The sequence below is a fragment of the Uranotaenia lowii genome, chromosome 3 (assembly GCF_029784155.1).
Source record: "Uranotaenia lowii strain MFRU-FL chromosome 3, ASM2978415v1, whole genome shotgun sequence".
NCBI classification, from domain to species: domain Eukaryota; kingdom Metazoa; phylum Arthropoda; class Insecta; order Diptera; family Culicidae; genus Uranotaenia; species Uranotaenia lowii.
The window spans coordinates 192,232,011-192,254,497 of NC_073693.1; the positions used below are offsets into that span (position 1 = coordinate 192,232,011).

The 22,487-nt window shown below is 38.6% G+C and overlaps 1 protein-coding gene across 3 annotated transcripts; it reads right to left on the bottom strand.

The window, feature by feature from the left end:
• Nucleotides 1-537: 537 nt before the first annotated feature.
• LOC129755565 (L-threonine ammonia-lyase-like) lies at nt 538-20,148 on the bottom strand. 3 transcript variants are annotated; one of them, XM_055752120.1, is made up of 9 exons: nt 19,967-20,148; nt 19,613-19,877; nt 19,313-19,480; nt 12,850-12,966; nt 12,089-12,325; nt 2,789-3,081; nt 2,018-2,110; nt 1,592-1,721; nt 538-791 (listed from the first exon to the last, which is right to left on the bottom strand). In XM_055752120.1, the coding sequence occupies exons 2-9, from the start codon at nt 19,847-19,849 to the stop codon at nt 681-683; spliced, it is 1,386 nt and encodes a 461-aa protein (XP_055608095.1). In that variant the 5' UTR covers nt 19,850-19,877; nt 19,967-20,148; the 3' UTR covers nt 538-680. The 3 variants fall into 3 exon arrangements, with proteins under 3 accessions (XP_055608095.1, XP_055608094.1, XP_055608096.1); XM_055752119.1 differs by having other exon boundaries at nt 19,960-20,148; XM_055752121.1 differs by lacking the exons at nt 1,592-1,721; nt 2,018-2,110 and having other exon boundaries at nt 19,613-20,148.
• Between the last annotated feature and the right edge of the window lie 2,339 nt (nt 20,149-22,487).

The following is a 22,487-nucleotide window of genomic DNA, read 5'->3' on the forward strand; positions in this document are numbered from 1 at the left end:
AGTACATGCATGTGGATGGATCTTTTCAAGGGAACTTAGATTGCACTTGAAGATCATACCTGATATGTGTGTGCTCGTAGTTATACCGGTAAATAACTGCAACTTCAACCAATAGTGTAGGGGTGTCAAGTAGCATAGCAAAGTAAAAATAATAACGCGGGATAATGCCACAATAGATCAACTTAATGGTCGCAGTGGACTCTCTCCCCAACAGGAAAAAAAAGTCGAATTTACCAGTGAATTTGAAAAAGTAATTTTTTTTCAAAAGAAATTGAATGAATTTGAAATAAAAAGTGGTTGTTTTGATCCATTTATATGTTTATTGCAATGTAGCACTTCAATTGCCAGACCCTTTAACTCACCATTCCATTTCTTGATAATGACAACAGCGATTTCATCTGTGTTTGTTTTATTTCTTATTGGCTTATCTGCTCCAGCCATCGTGCATTCAAAGTTATCAAAGTGATTAAATGGAAAGTTTTCTTTTCAACCTCATTGAAACGACAAAGTATATTATCTATAGAAATAAAAAAAAACTATTTTTAAACGCTGTATTGTACAATCAAGACAAATCTCACATAACAAGGATTTCGACATTTTTTCCAGGCAAATTCACGTTGCTGCACTTACCAATTTGTAGCAAATTGATTAGTTAAAAGTAACATGGCTAGTTGCATCCATCAGATTGCCATCGGAAGATCGTAAAAGCATACTTTCTCGTACGTTGCCTGCAGGGATTCTCGCATTTCCTGGGCATGGATCCAATCACGGGTTTCGCAAATGACCTTAACCTGTAGTTAAAGAGAAAAGAATACCTATTTCAGCCAGGAAAGCATGAATTATCGCACCAACTCCTATTAGGGAGCCGTTAGGGCTGTCCATCTCTTGCCAACGCTGCTGCAATGAATACGAAATGACAAGAGGGTAAACACATTTGGAAATGGCAGCTTTAGCAGTTTCGTTTGACCACAACACAGAGAATGTTGCTTTAGGACATGAATTGCGGTTGATGCTTTTGTATCTTTCAACAGACGGTAGAGCTCGAGCTCGGTTGTTGCCAGGAGGTGGGGTGGACCTTGTTTGACACCAACCTTATCTGCCGGGAAAGCTTGGTTCCGTCTGATGGATGCTTTCCGTGATGCAGCATGTAGCCGCAATTGTGAGGAACTTTTCCTTTTGACTTTGGATCTTCCATGTACCCACTTTCCTGACTGAGGCTGCAAGCGGTACTCAAATTGATGTTTTTATTTCAATTCATGTGCTTCCACTTAAAGTTTCATAGGGTACACAACTCTTACGTAAAAAATAAAATCAATTTACGTCGAAAAAGTTATCAAAGTCTGTACATATGTAAATACGTTTATGTTGTATGTACGTTTTAAAAATAAAATCATCATTCGATCCTACTCGCATTTTTTGTAAACCATGCCCTCCTTCAACGTTTGGAGAGCGTTTTTGCTTATTTATATTGTGATCTTAGTTGATCTCAAACGTCTACAAAAAGATAATCTGCTCCTGCTCTGTATTTTCTCCTGCAACGTTTGCAAAGAATCGCCGTTTGTCTTACCAAAATACTAATGTGTTCACCCACCTCAACGCTGTGTACATCCCGAATGAACGCACGTTCATGCATTATATCCTTAATGGAAACACCGAGTTCGGCCAGTAAGTTACAGAGCTTTGCCACTCCACCCGGCCCATCACTAACTGTTACGGTAAACCTGAAAATTGTAAGAATCCACAGAAATGGAGAAAAGGCAGGTTGTTAAATGTCCGTTGACCAGCAGCTCACTCGCCCGTTTGTTCGTTCATTCGTTCGTTCCCGAAATAAGTTGAGCACGATCCGATCCGTATGTGTGCCACCGAGGAGCACTTGCACCAGTGACCTTTGTCTGCCGACGATTTTGACACACATACGTTAGGGTGCATAAGAACAGACACACACACACAGCCGCACACGCACATACGCTCATACATACATTCATGCACACCATCCAAACGTCCGTTATCGCATTACCTTTGCAAACGACCCTCGGCAGCCATGCCACGCTCCAGACATCGTCCAAACATAGTAGTGTCAATGTTTCCTCCGCATATTAGCAAAACGATCCTGATAGAATCAACGGGAGAGAGCACAAATCAAATGATGCTTTCATTGGCGGAATTGAGTTGCAAGGTAAGGAATTTAAATCATACTGTCAATGTGGCAACGTTAGATTTCCAGGTGGGTCAAAAAGAAAGTGCTAACTCATGTATGTGTGCTAACGGGGCAAAAATGTCGTCTCATTCAAGTAGAAATAATTTCAAGCTAAGATATTGAAAACTATTCATGCAATGCAATGAGAGAACTGAAAATGCCTGTTTAATTCTTGTTTTAGTGATGTTTTAAAATGCTTAAAAAATCTATCAATTAAAAAAACTTAAATCGAAAACCAAATCTTAAAGCCAGAAAGCATGAACGACGTTTGTCGTGATGAAAAACTTTGAAAATCGGAAAAGATCAAATGGGTAGAAAGTGGTTTTGCTGTTGACCATTTTTGTGTGAGTTCCACACCATTGCAGCTACCATCAAGAGAACTTTATGTGTGCTTATGAACAGCTAGGGTAGGTGAGCATACTTGATGCACCCCATGAATATGGAAGATTCAATTCGCTTAAAAAATCACCAGAGCGCAATTGCAAGTTTTCAAAGCATTTTGAAACAATTGTACCATTAATTTTAATAACGCAAAGTAAAAATTAGTTACCCTCTCGTTTAGCACTATTCATAAAGATAATAGGTACGTACCGTTTGCCTTTATACTCTTCCAAATGGCCAGCAAGAATGGCGGCCAAACCAGATGCACCAGCGCCCTCGACAACGCATTTTTCCAACTCTACCAGTCGCAAAATGGCCAGCGCAATCCATTCTTCTTTGACGACTATCATTTTATCCAGCAGTGGTACGGTTGTGGCAAATGCGTTGTATCCGACTTGTGGCACTGCCAATCCATCGGCCAGAGTTTCCCGAATCGGCACATGAACCGGAGCTTTGTTCTCCAGTGCTATTGTGAAGCTGGGGCACTTTTCTGATTCTACTCCCTGTGAATTCACACATGAACAGAAAAGAACATCCAACGGCTTTATTTCGTGAAACTCAAACAAACAGACAGTGAGCAGTAGCCATAACAAACCGTACAGGAGCCTATGTTGGGTAACGTGTCTAATTTCAATCTATTGGCAATTTGATGAGAGTTCCATGTTGGACCTTTTCAACTATTCGGCCAAACGGACATTCGGCAGAATATTTGGTCTAATATTCTGTCGAGTTTTTAATAAAATACAGAAGCTATTATTTCAATTTCCATCTATCTCTTCCATGTTAATGCCCTTCATGTTTTTTAAGTTGATTTCAAGATTGGCGTCTGACAGTGAAATTTGTCGTCTACTCGTTGATCCCTTTCAACTAATACTGAATCAATATTGTGGGAGTTTCAAGCGATTTTAAGTAATTAATATCATTTCAATGTTCAGTGGAAGCCGCCATCTTGGATTTCAAGATGACGCCTGATAGCGAATTTTGGATCAACGAAAAGAGATCCTTTTCACCAAATACCAATATTGTTGGGGTTTCACGCAATATTAAGTCATTTACAGCATTTGAAAGTTCAGTGGAAGCCGCCATCTTGGATTTCAAGATTGCGTCAGATAGCGAAACTCGACTTCTACTCGTTTAGCCCTTTCACCCAATATCAATATTGTTGCGGTTTCATGCGATTTTAAGTAATTTACAACATTTTAAAGCTCAGCAGAAGCCGCCATCTAGGATTTAAAGATGGCGTCAGACAACGAAATTCGACTTAAATTCACGGTTTATTCCACGGATCATTTACAACCAATCCCTTTTCATTCAAAAAGTCTGTCCTCATTTGCTGTACTAATGATTTACAACTCAGAGATGAGGAACTCTTCCTAAGGTTGGCTTGCGAGAGAAACGTCAAATTTTAGCTTTTTATATGGTCACCATTATAAAACCCGGGAAATTTTTTACAATATCTGGGCATCTCAGCAAGATTTGACTTGTCTCGAATTCTTTATAGGATTTATGAGCATATGAGGTATATCAAGAAATTCTGAAATAAACCATATTTAATCAAAATATAAAGCTTTCCACAGTAAACGATACACGGATACTCCTAAGATGTTTTACTGAAACCATGAGTTTTTGATGCTGATTGCTATTTCAACATTATTTTTGGATATTTAATAAATTGTTCAAAATCATTTGAAAAATTTGCCAATTATGTTATTGTAGGGGAGAGTGGGGTAACGTGGGCCACTTCAAATATCTCAGCTGTGTGTTGAGATAAAAATCCCAATCCAACTGTCATCGTCGTCGCTTTGCGTAAGCATGTTCTTCTATATGTTTTATGAAACTAGCCTAGAAAAATGTACTTACATAATTAAACAAGCACCCGCAAAATTGCATCCGGGCGAGACCTCAAGTACATAACAAAAATATGCTCATACGATTATGATCTTGGTTTTGTCATGTTCTTTCACGTGGAAAAGGAATTTTTGATGAAACATAAATAGGTCACACAAACGCAACCAATTTCCAAATCATTGCTTGTCGGGAATCGTGGGCCACATTTTGTGAGGTATCTTGGGCCACCTATATTTTGATGTTTTTTGATACGCTCAGAACTTAAAATACGTTATTACTATTTGTAAAGTTTTCTTATGCCAAATGAAGAATCATGAAAAATGTTTTGTCCATCTTTTTTAATGCGATAGAAACGAAAAAAAATCCTATGTATGGAATTTTTCCGAAACGTTCGCTAGGAAACGGAGCTAGGTTTTAGGATCTATTCGATCATACACAACTCTCTTTTTAGTTTCCTCATCTGAATTCGCTTTAAAATAACTAAATGAATTATGAAATTTCAGTTTCGAATCAACTCATAAATTTTGCCCGTTATCTAGTCAATTTGGAAAGGGTGGCCCACGATTCCCCACCATTTTTAAAAATCCAAAAAAAATATATTTTTTTTAAAACAGTCAATACCTCAAAAATGTAGAAAACCTTTCCACTTATTTTTTTCATTTTATCTTTTCTTATAAAGAAGTTATGCGAAGAAAAAAAGTCGCTCATGATACCCCACTCTCCCCTATATATTTTGAAAATAAATACTCGGTTTATTTGGCCGAATACTTAGCTGAACTATTCGGTAAGCCAAATATTCGGCCTATCGATTGTTGGGTGATATTCTGCGCCGAATATTCGGTACATCTCTAGTTAAAATGATATAGGAGAAATTTCTTTGGATTTGCCAGCAACCCAGACAACTGCCCGACTGCCCAGCAAACATTTAAGAAGGTATTTCGCAGGAACAACCGAATTATTCAAACAATTATACCAGATGAAAAGATTGTATTAAACTTACCAAAATAGCATATAGCTAAAAAAGTGGAGGCGATATATCTACAATGACAAGATTCGAACGATTAAATTTCTCCACAAAGTGCAAAATAAACGGTTTTAATTAATTTGAGTAAAACGAAAAAAAAAAATAAATCGTCTACCGGGGTTTGAACTCCAGTCCTCCGAGTTCACAGTCCGGTATCTTACCACGATACCAACTCATCAGTTGATATGATCCACGCTATAGCTGGGATACTGCAACATTCCCGGCCGACTGGATGCAGGGTATCCTCGTAAAGGTCCCAAAGAAAGGAGACCTAACAGAGTGCGGTAACTGGCGTGGCATAACATTGATCTGTACAACCCTTAAAGTACTCTGCAAAGTGATCCTAAACAGGATCCAGGAGAAAATCGACGCTACACTCCGACGGCAACAAGCTGGATTCCGATCCGGACGATCATGTGTGGACCACATCATGACGCTACGAATAATACTGAAACAAATCAACGAATTCCAGGACTCTCTTCTGCTGGTGTTCGTTGATTTTGAAAAAGCATTTGACCGACTGAACCAAGAAAACATCTGGGCTGCTCTTAGACGACGAGGGGTCCCAGAGAAACTAGTCCATCTCATCGAAGCACAGTACGAGGCATTTTCGTGCAAGGTCTCGCACGACGGTGTCTTGTCCGAACCAATCCCGGTAACTGCTGGAGTGAGACAAGGATGTATTTTGTCACCGCTGCTTTTTCTCATCGTAATGGATGAGATCTTGACTGGATCGATTGACTGTAGACCAAACCGAGGATTGCCGTGGAATCCTTCAACCATGGAGCAACTGAACGACCTTGACCTGGCAGACGATATTGTTTTGCTCGCCCAAACTCAACAAGACATGCAGAGCAAACTCGACGACCTCACCGAAAGCTCCAAGGCAGCAGGTCTCAAAATCAATGTCGGAAAGACCAAGTCGATGGAAATCAATACAGAAAATCGTTCCAATTCCGTGGTAGCTGGACAACAGGTTGAGACAGTGGAGTGCTTCCAGTATCTTGGTAGCCAGATTACGCCTGATGGTGGTTCCAAGAAGGACATCGAAACCCGGATCAGAAAAGCCCGATTTGCGTTTGCGAGTCTCCGAAACATCTGGCGGTCACGCCAGATCTCTCTACGAACTAAGATCCGAATCTTCAACTCAAACGTCAAATCCGTATTGCTGTACGGGTGTGAAACTTGGTGCACATATGCAGTGACGACGCGAAAACTGCAAGTTTTTGTGAATCGCTGTCTGCGGAACATCATACGCGCTTGGTGGCCTGGCAACTGGATCTCAAACGTTGAACTTCATCGCCGGTGTCATCAAAAGGCGCTAGAAATCGAGATTCGGGAACGTAAGTGGAGATGGATTGGGCACACGCTGCGAAGAGATGAAAACGAGATTTGCAGAGAGGCGCTTGACTGGAATCCAGATGGGCATCGAAGAAGAGGCAGGCCCAAAAGCTCGTGGCGGCGAAGTCTAGCCGCTGAAATCCGCACAGTTGACGAGAACTTTGGCTGGCAGCAAGTGGAGACGCTGGCTCCGGATCGCCAGCAGTGGAGATCTTTTATCTCAGCCCTATGCGCCGGTCAATCGGCGCTGGACCCTTAGGTAGGTAGGTAGGTATAGCTCTATAGGTGAGATTTTTTTACGAACCGGTCAAAGGAAGAAAGAGAGACATCGGATAGGGTTTCAATTGATGGACCGCCCATTTATCGTAAATCAGTTCACTCAAATCGTAAATGTCGAATTAGCATATTCCCAACTTTTTGAAGACATATTTACGAATTGACTAAACTGCTATCCGACTCAACTATTTTTGGGCAAAGCTTGTCGTAAATGAATGATAGAAAATCACTCAATACCAACTTGTTTACGATGGTTCTTGAAAATGTTTAAATAATCTCTTTGGATTATCATTTCTATTACGATATCATGTTAGCTGGGTGGATGATCTTAAACAGCAAATGGTGTAATGGTAAATTTGGTGAATTCTACAAACTGTGTATTTTTGAGTTATTTAAAGTGATGTACACAATTATCTCTAAATTTCATGGGCAGTGGAATAGAAGAGCCGCAAAAAAGACATCGTAGCGCTTTAGGAGGTTTGTTGGAAGAGCTCGACGGAACGTACGTTCTGAGATGATCATATCATCTGCCAGAACTGCGGCAACACATACAAAATGGACAGCTGATTAACCCACGATTGTGCCGGTTGAAAATCAAGGGCCGCTTCTTCAACATAAGCATCATCAACGTGCACAGCCCTCACTTCGGAAGTACCGGTGATGAAAAAACGAATGCTACGCGCAACTAGACTGTGAATACGACCGCTGCCCAAATCATGATATTTAGATCATCATCGGGAATTTTAACGCTCATATCGGCCAGGAGGAGGAATTGAAACCGAGACGATTGGGAGATTCAGCGCGCACCAGCTGATGAACGAAAACGGCCTCAGACTCATAGATTTTTCCGTCTCCAAACGAATGGCCGTACCTAGTACTTTTTTCCAGCACCGCCTCCCATACAAGTACACCTGGAGCTTCCCGGAAGACTGATCAAGGCAATGACGAATGGAACGCAGTGCTGTTTGCGGTTTTCGGGTGATTGTCGAGTTCAGTTGAATCGCGCCCCTTCGATCAACTTTACCGACAACATTGATATAGTCAGCAGATCATCTGCGGCGGTGAAGGATCTACCGCAAACTGAAAAGCAGGAAGGTTTGGGACACGACGAAACAAAGCATATGCTGGCCTGCGGATCCGAGACCGACAGAGCCGCTTGTCCAGTAATAACAAGGTCACGATCGACGGCGACGAGCTGGAGATAGTCGAAGACTTTGTCTATCTCGGCACACTGCTGACTGCAGACCATGACATTAACCATCAGATCTGGTGGCCAATGATCAGCGGAAGTCGTGCCTACTATGGACTCCACAAGCAACTGCGGTCGAGTAGACTTAGCCCTCGCACGAAATGTAACCTGTACCGGTTGTCCTCCACGGGCACGAGACGTGGATATTGCTTGAGGATGAGTTTGTCGTGAAGGTTGGAATGATACGCTGTGCAGGATATGTTGCAAGAATGCCGGTCGACTGTCCACCAAAACAGGTGTTCACTGCTAATCCGGTAGGAACAAGCCGAGGCGGGGCGCAACGAGCGAGGTGGTTATTTGTGTAAAACCATCGACGGATCACATATTGATCCTAATGATAACCCAATAGAATAATGAATTAAAACTACTTAAAACTACAAATTTTTCGAAACCGTTGAATTTTTTTTCTTCGGAAAGGAGCCCTTAAAACGTCGAAGTCGAAGTACTCGACGAAGCGGTTGAAAGTTCTCGAGATTCCAATTAGAGTGCTGTTGGCTCCGTAGTTATTCAGCTGGATGGGAACATAGAGCTGAAGATTTTGGCAGCATGGCAGGGTCAATCCTCGTTGCAAGCAGATCCGATACGATTGAAGCACGTGCAGCGTTTCGACGAACTTGAAGCGTGTCCAAATCAATTAGGCGGCAACGGTTTTCGTAACTGGGAAAAAGAAACGGATCTAACCAATTCAAGTGTTGCAGGGCATACTACATGAAGCGCCGCTGGATAGTCTCTATTCGTTCAGCTTTGTTCTAGTAAAATGAGTACCAAACTGCAGATGCATATTTGAGAGATGAGTGAACTATTCAGCAATACAGGCGTTTTTAGGCATTTTAAAGCTCCTTTGTTACGCGAAATAAGAAGCCAAGACTTCTAGATGCTTTATGAGTCTTAAACTCCAGCCGATGCAGCGATGGTCTAGGATAACGCCCAGATCGTTGAAGTGGTCTACCCGGGCGATGCGCGATGGTTTCGTTCCCGAGAGTGTACTCTGCGTGAAGAGGGTTCACCTTGCGAGAAAATGAAATGACCGCAATATTGCTGTGGTTCAGAGGCAGGCAGTTGGTGTCACACCAATAAGCGAAGGTTTTGAACAGCCTTTGCAAGAGATCGATATCGTCTTGGGCATTGATTGTTTGGAAAATATTGAGGTCGTCGGCATACGCAAGTTTTGGGCCGTCCGATAGAGTCAGTACATCTTTGGTACATCTGGGGTACACCTGAACAAGCGGAAAATTGTTTGAAAAGTAATTTCCAGTTTACACTGATAATCTTCGTCACTTTCAGCTTCTAAACAAGTCCAGTAGGGATCCACAGAATCCTAAGCGTTCGAGTTTAGCGATAGTAATATCGTGGCTTACTTTATCGAAAACAGCTGACAGATCAGTATAGATAGATGCGTCAGTTTGGGATTTCATGGTGAAGCTATATTGCACGAACGAAGTAAAAGTCAGCAAATTTGTTGTCGTGGATCGTTTCGGCAAAAATCCGTGCTGATTGTTGGAAAAGTTTTGCTTTGAGGACAATAAAATCGGATCCAGAACAACCAATTCGAACAGTTTGGCTATCAAACACAGAGCTGATATTCCGCGGTAAAGTCGGTTTCACATAGAATCTGGTCGCATCTTTTCATTTACTGCAGCGCTCCTAGTTGTCACATCGCGAATCTATCGACAGTGTTTTGATCCGGATGGTTTGTTTACTTAGTGGTGAAAATTTCATCAAGATTGAAGCAGTCAGTCAAAAGTTATCGACGATGGAACGCGAAAGGCGAGAGAAAATTCTACACACTCACGTAGAGAAACCGACTTGGCCAGGGGTAAAGATCGCGAAATACCTGAAATATCCTAAATCGACTGTAAATTCGGTGCTGCAACGTTACCGGGAGACCCTAACGGTGGATCGAGCAAAACAAACCAGGCGTAAAAGTGGAACATATGACCGGAAGCTGCGAGCAAAGGTAATTCGATCAGTTCACAATAATCTTGGAATCTCCTTGCGTGATTTGGCGAAAAAGTTCAAGACGAACCACAGTACAGCTCGACGAACTTGTTTGCGAGAAGGCTTGCGGTCGTATCATGCAAGAAAACACCCCAACAGGACGCTGAAACAAAACCTGGTTGCCAAAACCAGGGCAAGGAAGTTGTACGAGAAAGTGTTGAACAAGTACAACGGATGCATTTTAATGGACCACAAAACTTACGTCAAAATGGATTTTGGACAAACACCCGGTCGAAAATTTTACCTAGCGAAGCGTAAAGGGAATGTTGCGGGTAGATTCAAGTTTGTTTTCGCAGATAAACTTGCTCGTAAGTTGATGATTTGGCTAGAAGAAGAAGAAGGCTAAGATTTTCATCACTGGGGACACAATGAATGGAAATGTTAACAAAGAAGAATGTCTCCAGAAGAGGGTTTTGCCATTCATCCGGTCTCACAAAGGTCCGGTGAAGTTCTGGCCGGACCTGGCAAGCTGCCACTACAGCCGGGATGTCGTTAAGTGGTTTAAGGAGAGCAAGATTTTGTTAAAAAAAAGTGTCAATCCACCAAACTGTCCGGATTTTCGTCCCATCGAGAAATATTGGGCAATAGTTAACCCTTCGTTTCATAAAGTAACAAATTTGCAACAAATAATGTAGCTTAGCTTAGCTTAGCTTGATTGACTACTCACATCCACCTCAATCATTGAACCCGAAATGATTTATCAATAATGTATGAAAAAAGTGAAAAATCGTATTTTATTTTAATATTTTTTCTTGATGAACTCATAATTTCCAACTGTTTAAAATGATTTTTAAGGATAAATAAAAAATCATGAAATGAATGGGTTAAGGGCAAACTGAAGAAATGAGGCAGAACCATGTAGAAACCCGCTCAAATGGAAAAGTGGTGGGACAGCAGTACTGTGCAGAAAATGATGGGTGGTATCACAAAAAAGTTCGAAAATTCATCCGAAAAGCAGACGAATGATTTGTATGTATTTTTTCTCCTTAAAGTGCAATTAAAACTCTACAAAATGACATTTTTACTTTTGTTGTACGTTATTTCTTTGCGGAGAAATGATCTATTTTATCCGACCAGATTCTATGTGAAACAGACTTTAGTTGTTCACATCTCTCTTATCTCCTTTTTTGCGAACAACGAGCATGTTAGCTTCGCCTGTAAAGTTAGACCAATTGGAGCGTGATCTGGCTAATGTGAATGCCCAAGCAATTGGAGAACTGTTGCCCTAGACCACATGAATTGGAAGAACTATGTTCATCAAGTTATGTTACGTTACGGAAAATGTTATGTTACGGAAAACTATGTAAACAGGTTATGGCTTGAGGCAACTTTTCACGTATTTTAACTCACGTATACAGCTTAATTTTGCAAGCCAAAATTTCTCTGTGATTTAAATTATTTCAGTTTCTCAATTAATTCGCTGTTGTTTTAACAGCTTTCATCAAAAATGGCTGCTATTAAATTACTGGTACTGGAATCCATTATAATTATTTTGATCGATTGAACAACTCATAGAATTTTTCTCATCATCGAACTAGAAAGATAAACCTATCAATTAGAAAAGCGCGCAAAATCTTTAAACTAAACTGAAAGGTAAAATTGAGATTAATCACATTCCGATATCAGAATCCTATTTTGTCAAAAACCTTCTGTCAACGGTCACAAACTAGAGAAAGGGAAGATAAATATTTGACCCATTCCCACATAAGGCCCAGTACGGTCGAATCGCCGGAAGGAAAACAAGTAAAAGTAACAAACCCAACAAACGACTCACAATGATTTTGGTTTGAGGGCTTAAATTCTTGATGGCGGTGGCAACTCCGGCAATCAGTCCACCTCCGCCGACCGGAACAACGACGGCATCGATATTGCTCACTTGTTCCGCAATTTCCAGTCCAATGGTGCCCTGGCCGGCCATGATGTGCGGATGGTCGTAGCCGTTGATGTACGTCAGTCCCGTTTCGTGTGCCATTTGAAGTGCAATCTTTTTGGCCGCGCCCATGTCCGTGCCCTGTGTGAATCGAGAGGGCAAAAATAGGAACAAACAGAGAAAACGATGATGGAAACTACTAGGGTGGTCGTCGTAGTAGGGATGCTGGCAAGCACAAATCCCGTTTTGTGAAGCATAACAATCGTAATACACATTCACTCCTACGGAATTACGGTTGAAGTGCTTGGCGGAGGGTGAGTAATTTTCTACACAAAGCGTTGTTTAGCCTATAAGCACGGACGATCAGAGCCGTAAGAAGAGTGTTTCTGATTAATTTTGATACGTTCTCGTTTCGATTGTAGTTTTGGAAAATCAATTGAAATAAGTAAACCTAGAATTCGTTCATTCCTTAAGGATTCAAGTTTTATAAGGGGTTTCAAAAGTTGTAAACTGGGTGAAGCAAGGTTAAAAACTGTCAGAATATCGAAAGAATCGCAAAGAAACGCCTCTGAAAAGTTGTCGATTACATCGCTGCAAATCGGTTTGTTCTAAAAACGATTGCATCAGCCTGGCAGAACTTTTGTATAACGAATCGGTTAACTCACCTGGACGATTACTGTGGCATGATAGTCACGGCACTTTTGTATCTTCATCAGCGAGGCCTTCAGGGGCATGACGACCGTGACCGGGATTCCGAGTTTCCAACCGTGATAGCTGAGTCCCTGTGAAATGAAATCGACAAGACAGGAAATTTAATTTTAAGCCGCTTAACTTGCTGGTGCTGCAGTAACAACACACAACACTGCCACGGAGCGCTCGTGGATAAAAAGTCAATCATTTTTTGGTGTCATGACCGGACGATAGCTGCTGTCAGCCAGCCTACGATCACGTGCTTCGAATACCTATCACCAGGAAATCTGGTTGTGGCAAATTTTCCGTTACGTGAATGTTGCAGCATAACGATAACATCTAGATTGATGGAATGAAAGCGCGCGCCTGTTATGAATAGAGAGACGATTTTTTTTATAATGTTGAAACCTTTTTTTTTGTGTACAATTGCCTACGCAATATGGATGCTTCAATCAAATCTGTGTTGTGAATTTAATTTGGAAATCGCTTTAGATACTGTTTAGGAGTGTATTCGAAAAAAATAAATCGAAAAATTTAAAATTTTCAGCGAACCTGCTTAGTAATGTAATGATTACATGTGCAAATTTTTGTGACGTTCTTGGTCCGGGGCGGAATAATTGCAATCTCAGTGTGAATGGGATTCTTGGGACTCAACTTTCAAATAACTGCTAAGGGTACAAGAAACAAACTTTTATACGACGGCGATTCAGAAAAATGAGGTGCATCTTATATTTTTTTAAATTTTCCTAATAATGTAAGTTTTATACTTAATTTTTTTTCAGGCTGTTTTGGACTTTAAATTTGGAAGTACGTTTTTTTTATTCTGCAAAATTATGACTTTTTGTAAAAAAAGTGTATTTCAGATTAAAATGTTTATTCAAAAACTATTAGATGCATGTTGTATTTGAGTAAGACGAGTTGAATTTACATGTTTTTTTAGTAAGACGAGCTTAACGAGATCAATTCAATATGTTTCAAGAAGCTTAACTTCAATATGTTTTAAAAATGTTGTTAAAGGAAGACGCATCAAATGATAACGCTGTTTATGCCTATATCGCCATCATTGATGTCATATTTTGATCAACTCGCGTGTAGAATTCATAATAATAATGACTAATTGCTACATACACACTGACTATCTATGTCACTTGAATAAATTTTTCAATTTATTCTAATTTCATCGAGATAAAAATGGATTTTAAACTAAGCTTGCCAGATTGCTCGGTTTTATCCGCACTTGCCGGATATTTGATACATAAGTTGGGAAAAGTCCGGTTCGAACCGGTTGCCCCGATTTCAATGAAAGAAGGTAGGATTTCGCCCGGAATTATTCACATTATTTGCTAAACCAAACAGTAGACTTAAATTAAAGGGTGATACGGTCAAATTTGGTCAAGGGAAAACGCGTGTAAATCGGTAAAAACGTTTATTTAAAAAATCAAATTAAATTTCTTTTTCAAGTTTAATTAGTATAAAATTCAGGAAAAATATTCAGTTAGGCTTCCGATTTTCCAACCTTGAATTTTCACAACTCGCCGAAATGCCAAAAATTAAATAAGGGTTCTCCAAATCAGAATTGCCGGGCCTTACGTTTAACCCCTACCATCAGATTTTGTACAGTCACCTTGTCCACCTTCTTCGCCGCAGAAAGCCAGTTTGTCTTGAACTGCTGCTCGTCCTTAGAAGTTTTTTTTGGTTTCATTTGGGTTCCGCTTGACAAAAGCCCAGTATTTCTCAATTGGGCTGAGCTCTGGCGTGTTGGGAGGGTTCTTGCCCCTGGGAACCACCTGCACGTTATTGGCGGCGTATCAATCCATGGCCTTTTTTCCGTAATGGCAAGATGCCGAATCCGGCCAAAACAGTACGGAACAACCGTGTTTCTTCAGGAAAGGCAGCAGACGTTTATTCCAACACTCTTTCACGTAAATTTCTTGGTTGACAGTCCCGGAAGCTATGAAAATGCTGCTTTTCAAGCCACAGGTACAGATGGCTTGAAAAACCAGATATTTCTTCGCGAACTTTGACAGTTTCATGTGCTTGAAAATATCTGAAATATCTACCTTTCCCCTTCCTTTTGCCGTATAAAACTCCTGTTCCGGAAGCTGCTTGTAGTCGGCTTTGACGTAGGTTCCGTCGTCCATTACCACGCAGTCAAACTTCGTCAGCATCGTCGTGTAAAGCCTCCGGGATTGCGCTTTGGTCATCGTATTTTGTTTATCATCGCGATTTGGAGTCACTACCTTCTTGTAAGTCGATAGTACGATTCGTTTTTTGGCTCGATGCACGGTTGTAGACGATACACTCATCTTATTTGCGGCATCTCGGAGAGAGAGGTTAGGGTTTCGTTTGAAACTACCGGCAACTCTCTTTGTCTTCTCAGTGGCTTCCGGTTTTCGATTTCCCCCCGATCCAGACTTCCTGGCTGTCGACAAAGGTTCCCCAAACCCTTTAATTACATTTGTAACGGTTGATTTGGTAACTTTTAGTGATTTTGCCAGCTTTGCGTGCGAGTAGCTCGGATTTTCGCGATGCGCTTGCAAAATTTTTATACGCTGCTTTTCTTCCTTGGACGGCATTTTGACAACTGAAGAGTGAATTCCAAAATCAAAATAGGAGCAACATTCTACGTCTACGTCAAGTTGATATTGACCAAATTTTGACCGTATCACCTTTTAAATAGACAGCGAGTCCTAGTGATGCCGATTTTGAACTCGTATACGATTTTAAAAACCTGAATTATTCTGATTTTGATATGCGTTTCAATGATATTAATTGGCAAAATCTTTTGAAAGATGAATCAGATATGAATGTAGCTGCTGGTTTATTTAGTATTAATACAATTATTGACGAACTCGTGCCTAAGAGAAAGAAAAGAATACTGACAAGCTATAAATATCCAGCATGGTACACAAGTGATATAAAACAACTCCAAAATAAAAAGCAAAAAGCACATAAAGCCTATAAAAAATAAAAATTCGCACAATCTGAATGCATACAAAGAAATTGTTCTTGATGTAGAAATATCCCTAGCTTATAACAGTTACAACGCAAGAGTAGAGAGCAATATTCAGTCCGATCCTAAAACCTTCTTTAGCTATGCAAATTAAAAAATGAAAACATCTAATTTTCCATCACGTATGCAGTTTGAAGACTTTGATGGATCTGACAATGAAGAGATTTGTAACCAATTTGCTCGTTTTTTCCATAATATTTACAAAAAAAATCTAATACTTCTAAAGACTTAAATTATTTTTCTCATCTTTCTGAACAAGTAAATAACGTAAGTGATTAGAATATTACTGTGCAAGAAATTTTAAGTTCCCTCAATGGCCTTGATGTCAAAAAAGGTCCAGGTCCTGATCAAATACTTCCACTATTACTTTCAAAAATTGCTACTTCATTTGTTAATCCACTATTTTGGCTTTTCAATTTATCTCTTGAATCAGGAGTCTTTCCGATAGCCTGGAAAAAGTCATTTTTATCCCAATTTTCATCCCAAAATCTGGTAAACGATCAGATATAAAAAATTATCGAGGCATTACTATTATTTCATGTGCCCCAAAGATATTAGAGGCGATAGTGAATCAAAAGATGTTCAATCAAGTAAAAAATCGCATCTCCAATAACCAACATGGCTTTTTCAAAGGTGGATCCACATCTACCAACCTATTAGAATTTGTGAACTTCTCGCTTGGAGCAATGGACAGGTGTAATTTTGTTGAAACTTTATGTACAGATTTTAGAAAGGCGTTTGATAGAGTTGACATTTCATCGCTATTTTTTAAACTAAAACGTATGGGATTATCAACTTTACTTCTAAGATGGATCGAGTCATATTTGTCGGATCGAACGCAGGTAGCCCGTTTTAAAGGAAAAACCGACAGTTGAGCACGGTGGTGGCTATGTAATGGTGTGGTTTGCTTTCAGCGCAAATAGCACCGGAAACTAGACATTCATTCACGGAGAAAAATAAATAGATTTATCAGTCATATTACGCGTCTACAGGAATACAAATATGATTGTTTGGTTCTGGAAAATACGATCAAACCAACCATCAGCTTATACGATAAGTCTCCAGGGAGTTAGTCTTCTTAAAGTTCTGAAGGACATACTGAACCGACGATCATTGCCGTTTTACTATTCTATGCGTAATTCAAAGACAAGTAAATAAATAAATTTCGGATGCGCTTTTACCGTCATTCTTCAGGTCAACACTCAGTTTCCAGATGTCAACGGGTATTTTTTTTTTGTGAGGAGCAGACATTTTCCTGTTAATTTAATCCACAAATTATTGAAATCTACTGATTTATGCTAGATAAAGTTCATTTTACCGTATTTATCGCTCAGACCACTGGAAATTGTCTTTGCTGAGATTCAACTCACGTTTCTGCGTTTGACAGACTGACATATAACTGTTTACTTGATTAATATTTTACAAAGGCCTCAGTGTACGGACAATTTTTTGACGTCGTTTTTGGGACTTTCTATACAAAATTAATTGGATTATTTTTAAGGTTTAATTCATAAACATTTTTAATACTGATCTACAAAAAGGACTAGTTTCTGCAGCGAATGATGTAATTGTAGTATTTTTATTGACTGAAAAAGTACACTTTCTGATTGTTTGGATTTCAAGGTACGTGTTGTACGGACAATTTTTTGATACAGTGTTAATAATCAATATTGTGTACACATTGACATTACCATGTCCAGAGCTGCAATAAGAAAAGTGTTAAACAGAAGACATTTACAAAATAGTGGTTAAGACAATTTTTGTTATCGCATATTGTAAACGTAGTCTACAACTGATTGACAAAATAAATGTAAATGTATTCACCTCTTAAAAAAAAATTAAATTAGATTTTTATTACCCTACCTCATTTTTTTCTATATCTTGTTTCAGGGATGATTTATCCTTTAGAAAGAAAATCCCCAAGAATCAAAGAAAAAGCGTTTTTCTTGTTTCTCTTGAATGTATGTATATGGGAGATTGGGGATACTTGATCCTGTTTTCTTATTTTCATCATATCTTTTTGGGAAAATTTAGCAAATCGCCGTCTTTAATATTTTCTGATAGCGTGTGGTTTCAAGTTTATATGCTCCAAAAGTTGGAACGATACATAAACTTGTTGATGCACTAGAAGCATTTTCGTGAGACTTAAAAAAAAAGTTATATTTTTTAAGTTACAGGATGCTTGATCAGGGTGCCCTGACCCAAGGCGAAAATCTAGTTTAATCCAAAGATAAAAGGTCCGGTGACTATTTGTTCTCATTTCACAGATTGTAGGTATCAGGCAAAGAGGTTTCTAAAAGTTTGTCTACCACTCTAAAGTCATTGCATATTTTTAGGCGCAATTTTGTAGTTTTTAGACGAATACAGTATTTTAAGTTCTTTTTAACAGATAATTACTGGAAAAACATTAGTTATTGAACAGATATTAGCAATTTCATGATAACAAATCATTACCATCCATTCAGAAGAAAAAAATATGTTTTTAGGCTCTAGGGATCAATCACCTATACCCATAACATATATTTTGGAAATCTTCTTCTTAAAAAAATGAGAGTTTACTATTGCTTAGAAAATATGGCATGTTGAAGTTCGATTGTAACGATTGACATATTGGAATAAATATTTTTGTAATCACTTTTTCATGTTCGCACATAGTTAATTTCGATAGGCTTTGTTATTTTGCATCATCTTCTTTGGGTGTCATCAAAAAACTATTGTAATGTTTGGTGAAATAAATAAATAAATAAAATATCTTATGTCTGTGTAGTTACGGTCGAATACTTCCTCACTGAGGCGGCTCCAGCCAAATCCGACGGTAGATTCAGAGTACTGGAAAAATTTCACGTACGATTAGTATTATTTCACATCCTTAAACCAGCGACAACAAATTTTTGTGATTTGAGGTAAAACATTCCCATTTTGCTTTTAAAGATATAAATTTAAGAAAACGTTTAATCACATTCGTCATGCATCATTTTTAAAAAACATCAACAACACAACATCAACAAATTGAATTTAATGCTCTCGAATTGAGCTTCAAGCTAGCTTCGTTTGCTAATTTATATACAACGCACTTAAAAATTATCGTACCAAGTAATTACATATGATAGTTCTAAAGAAGTTGTGCAGACTGTAGCAAAGCAAAAATTGTTTCTTGGTTAATCAAAGAACGAGTCCGTGAAGGAAACTAATTACCGCACCGAAAAGCTGTATTAAGTACTCAGGTAAAACGAAAAAGAATAAGAATTTCAACCTGCTTTTTGTAGTCTGGCTTTAAATCTTGAAGAAAATAAAAATAACAAAAAATATGCCTTCCTGCTCCTATCAGATACACATGTTTTTCAATTTTAGCAGTGTTTTTCTCTTCCCACTGCCTTCGGCAAAAGGGTGATAAATTAAAGCTAATTTGCTATATTTTTCAATACCTGGGCGTGATTGCCTAACGATGCCGATATGACGCCTTTTCTTCGCTGCTCCTCCGTCAGCATCACCAAGGCATATCGGGCGCCCCGCTCCTTGAAACTTCCGGTGAACTGAAGAAACTCTTTCTTCAGATAGATATCCATGCCGATCATCTCCGAGAAATGCGATTTCTACACACCAAACGACCGGCGCCCGGAGGGTAAAAATCAGTAAATATTAATAAAAACGTCAATTAGCGCATCATCAATCTTAATGGTACGCATCTTTCGATACTGTTTTTATCTTCGATAGCTTCAACTCACCGGGCAAGGCGTGTACTCGATACCTTTCTTGATTTTGAATGCTGCCGATGTAACATCTTGGAAGGTTATTATCTGCGGATTATCAGCATTGCAAAAGGGGTCCAAGAACTCTTCCGGTCCTTGCACGTCATTTTTGGCCGCTTCACAATTCTTCACCGCATCAGAAACAGCGGGCTCAGCTTTTGGAAAATTTTCTTCATCAACCTTCTCATCAAGGCAAGAAGCTATCGTTGCCATCTGGCTCGGATTACACCGCGGAAAAAATCTGATCCGAAATTAAAGTAAAAAGTTAGTCTGCCGACCTCATTCCACCGAATAACAAAAAAAAAACAAAAACCAAAATTCACTTTCCACGATGTGTTTCCTATTATAAAACTCTAAGCTCCGGGCGTCGAGCGGCAGAAATAAACAATAAATGAGATTTTCTTGTTGTCGCACCCCTCGGAAAATTTTCTTCCTGAACAACGAACAAAACGGGACAAGTGCTCCAATCCAAGTCCTGTGCGCTCGAAGCGGCTGTTATGAATGAATTATGGCTACAATCGCGATTATTTATGAATCAGCGGTTGGATCGTTGGCTGTCCGCATTACGGAAGCTTGTGGCAACAAGGCTAATTAATCTATCAATGAGGTGTCTATAAGACATGCTCGGCGGATTTTTACTGCTTTCTTTGTGTATTTATGAGATTTGTCTGGCTATGACAGTTTTGAGCACTTTTGCCACAAACTGTCGCAAAAAATCAAAGTTAGAGAAAGAGCGTTTCTTTGTTGCGAGACTTATCGAAAGACGCAATTTGTTGGGAGGCGGAAAGTTGGAAGGAATTATAAATTCGCAGTAGGAGATTTGTTTGACAACTTATTAAGAAGTTGTCCAAGCGTTCCTAAACAACCTTAGTATTGAGGAAGTTTTCGTATGAATTTTCAAATTTTACTGATGAAGTGGAAATGATTATGTGATTGGAAACATTAGAAGATATTCGTTACCTATTTGAAAAACTTCAACACAAAGATCAACCTGATGCACACACATTTTGCTAAATATCACATTAATATCATAAGAGGAAAGTAAAAAAAATGTTTTGTTTAAATAAGACCAAAATATACTGACCAAACACATAGTGACTACCGTAAAACGGGGTAAAATTGATCTCTTTTTTTCAATATTTTTTTATTATTTTTTCTGTTAAGAGGAATGAGGCATCTTCTTCATTCTTCTCTTCTTATAGCCTAAATTATGAAAAATATTTCATTCAAAGACAGCATTTCGATGAGAGTTAAGATAAAAAAGTTGTTAGGCTTCAAAAATGGGCTATTTTTTTAACGGTGTATTCAGCACTGTTAATGAGGCGTCAATATGTTCGATCGCCTAGACTCATTAACAGTGATGAATACCATCCTTAAAAAAGTTAGCTCATTTTTGAAGCCTAATAACTTCCTTATCTTAACTCTAATTGAAATGTAGTCTTCGGATGAAATATTTTTCATAATTTAGGCTAGAGACTAGAATTGTATTAACTTTGTGATTTCATAAAAATTTCATCATTAAAAAGAACCAATTGAAATAAAAGGAAACACCTAAAACTGAATTAAGGATCTAGGAAAGGTTACTTCATAGAACTTAAACTCATAGTTTTATCCAACACCCAGTTTCAGAATTTAGAAACAGGTTTTGATTCAATAACACTTTTAAACACAAGAAGCTTCGATAATAAAAAAATTTAGTCTCAAGAAAACCAATGTATAGTAAAAATTTAATGTACAATATTTGCACAAAAAAAATATTAATTTGATGTATAAAAATCTCGAGATTTTAAAAATAGAAGCTGCTGTTTGATCACACTGCAAATAGTGATGTGGTCTGCAAATTTGGTAAACGAAATTTTAAAGAAATCTTTCTAAATGATTTTGGAGAAAAAAGGCGATTTATTCAAAACTGCTAAAAATGGTAACACATTTCAACAAAACATTCTTTGGTGCACTTTCTTAGGGTAAATTGAAAAAGTACATAGCAGTGTTTAGGATCTTCTGAAAAATAGGAAATTAAATATTCGTTTCGAGCACTCGGTGGAAATAAAAAATTAAAAAACTACCTAATAAATTTTAACGATAATTTTTGTTTCTAGACGGTTGACATTCTTTCTGTTATAACCAAACGTGATTACAGGGAAAAAGAATAAACAAAAAATATCTTCGAAACGAAAAACAACACACTGATCTACTTTCAATATGATGGAAGCTCAAAAGATCGTATTCCTCGATTAATAAGCCGCTGTTCCTATTCACCCCACTTGGGAGATAAACAAATAAAAGTTGTTCAAAAATGGTAGTAAGAAATCCGAATTACTTTTTATTGATTGAGTTTTGTTAAGGTCCACCTTATGAAATTTGACAGAAATTTTACGGAAACAGTCCGAAAGCTGTCCTGATCCACCCCATCTTGAAGGGTATCATTCCACTTCCATGAATAAAAATTATGATTTACCGTTTTCTAACATGAACATTGTTTTTGTGAAAATTCTAAGGCTCAACAAAGTTTAATATTTTAAAAAACCAGTACTGGACTCGTTAAGTCGTCTTTGTTAAGTATTTGGAGCGTTGGTGTAACATTGATTAGTCTCAATTTTGACGGTTTTAACGAGTTTTCTTGATCATGAAGGATACAATAACCTTCATAATATTTACAAAGTTTTAATTGCCTCCTGTTTGACTTGTGATCATCAATCATGTTTGACGAGGTTAAAAAAACCCTAAAATATTCAAATTCCTTCAAAAAACCTGTAAACACATTGAGGCTCGGAAGAAATCTAGACCATCAAATTCAGCATTCTATATTCGAAATCCCAATGGACCAAATTTTTCAATTCAAGAGTTTTTG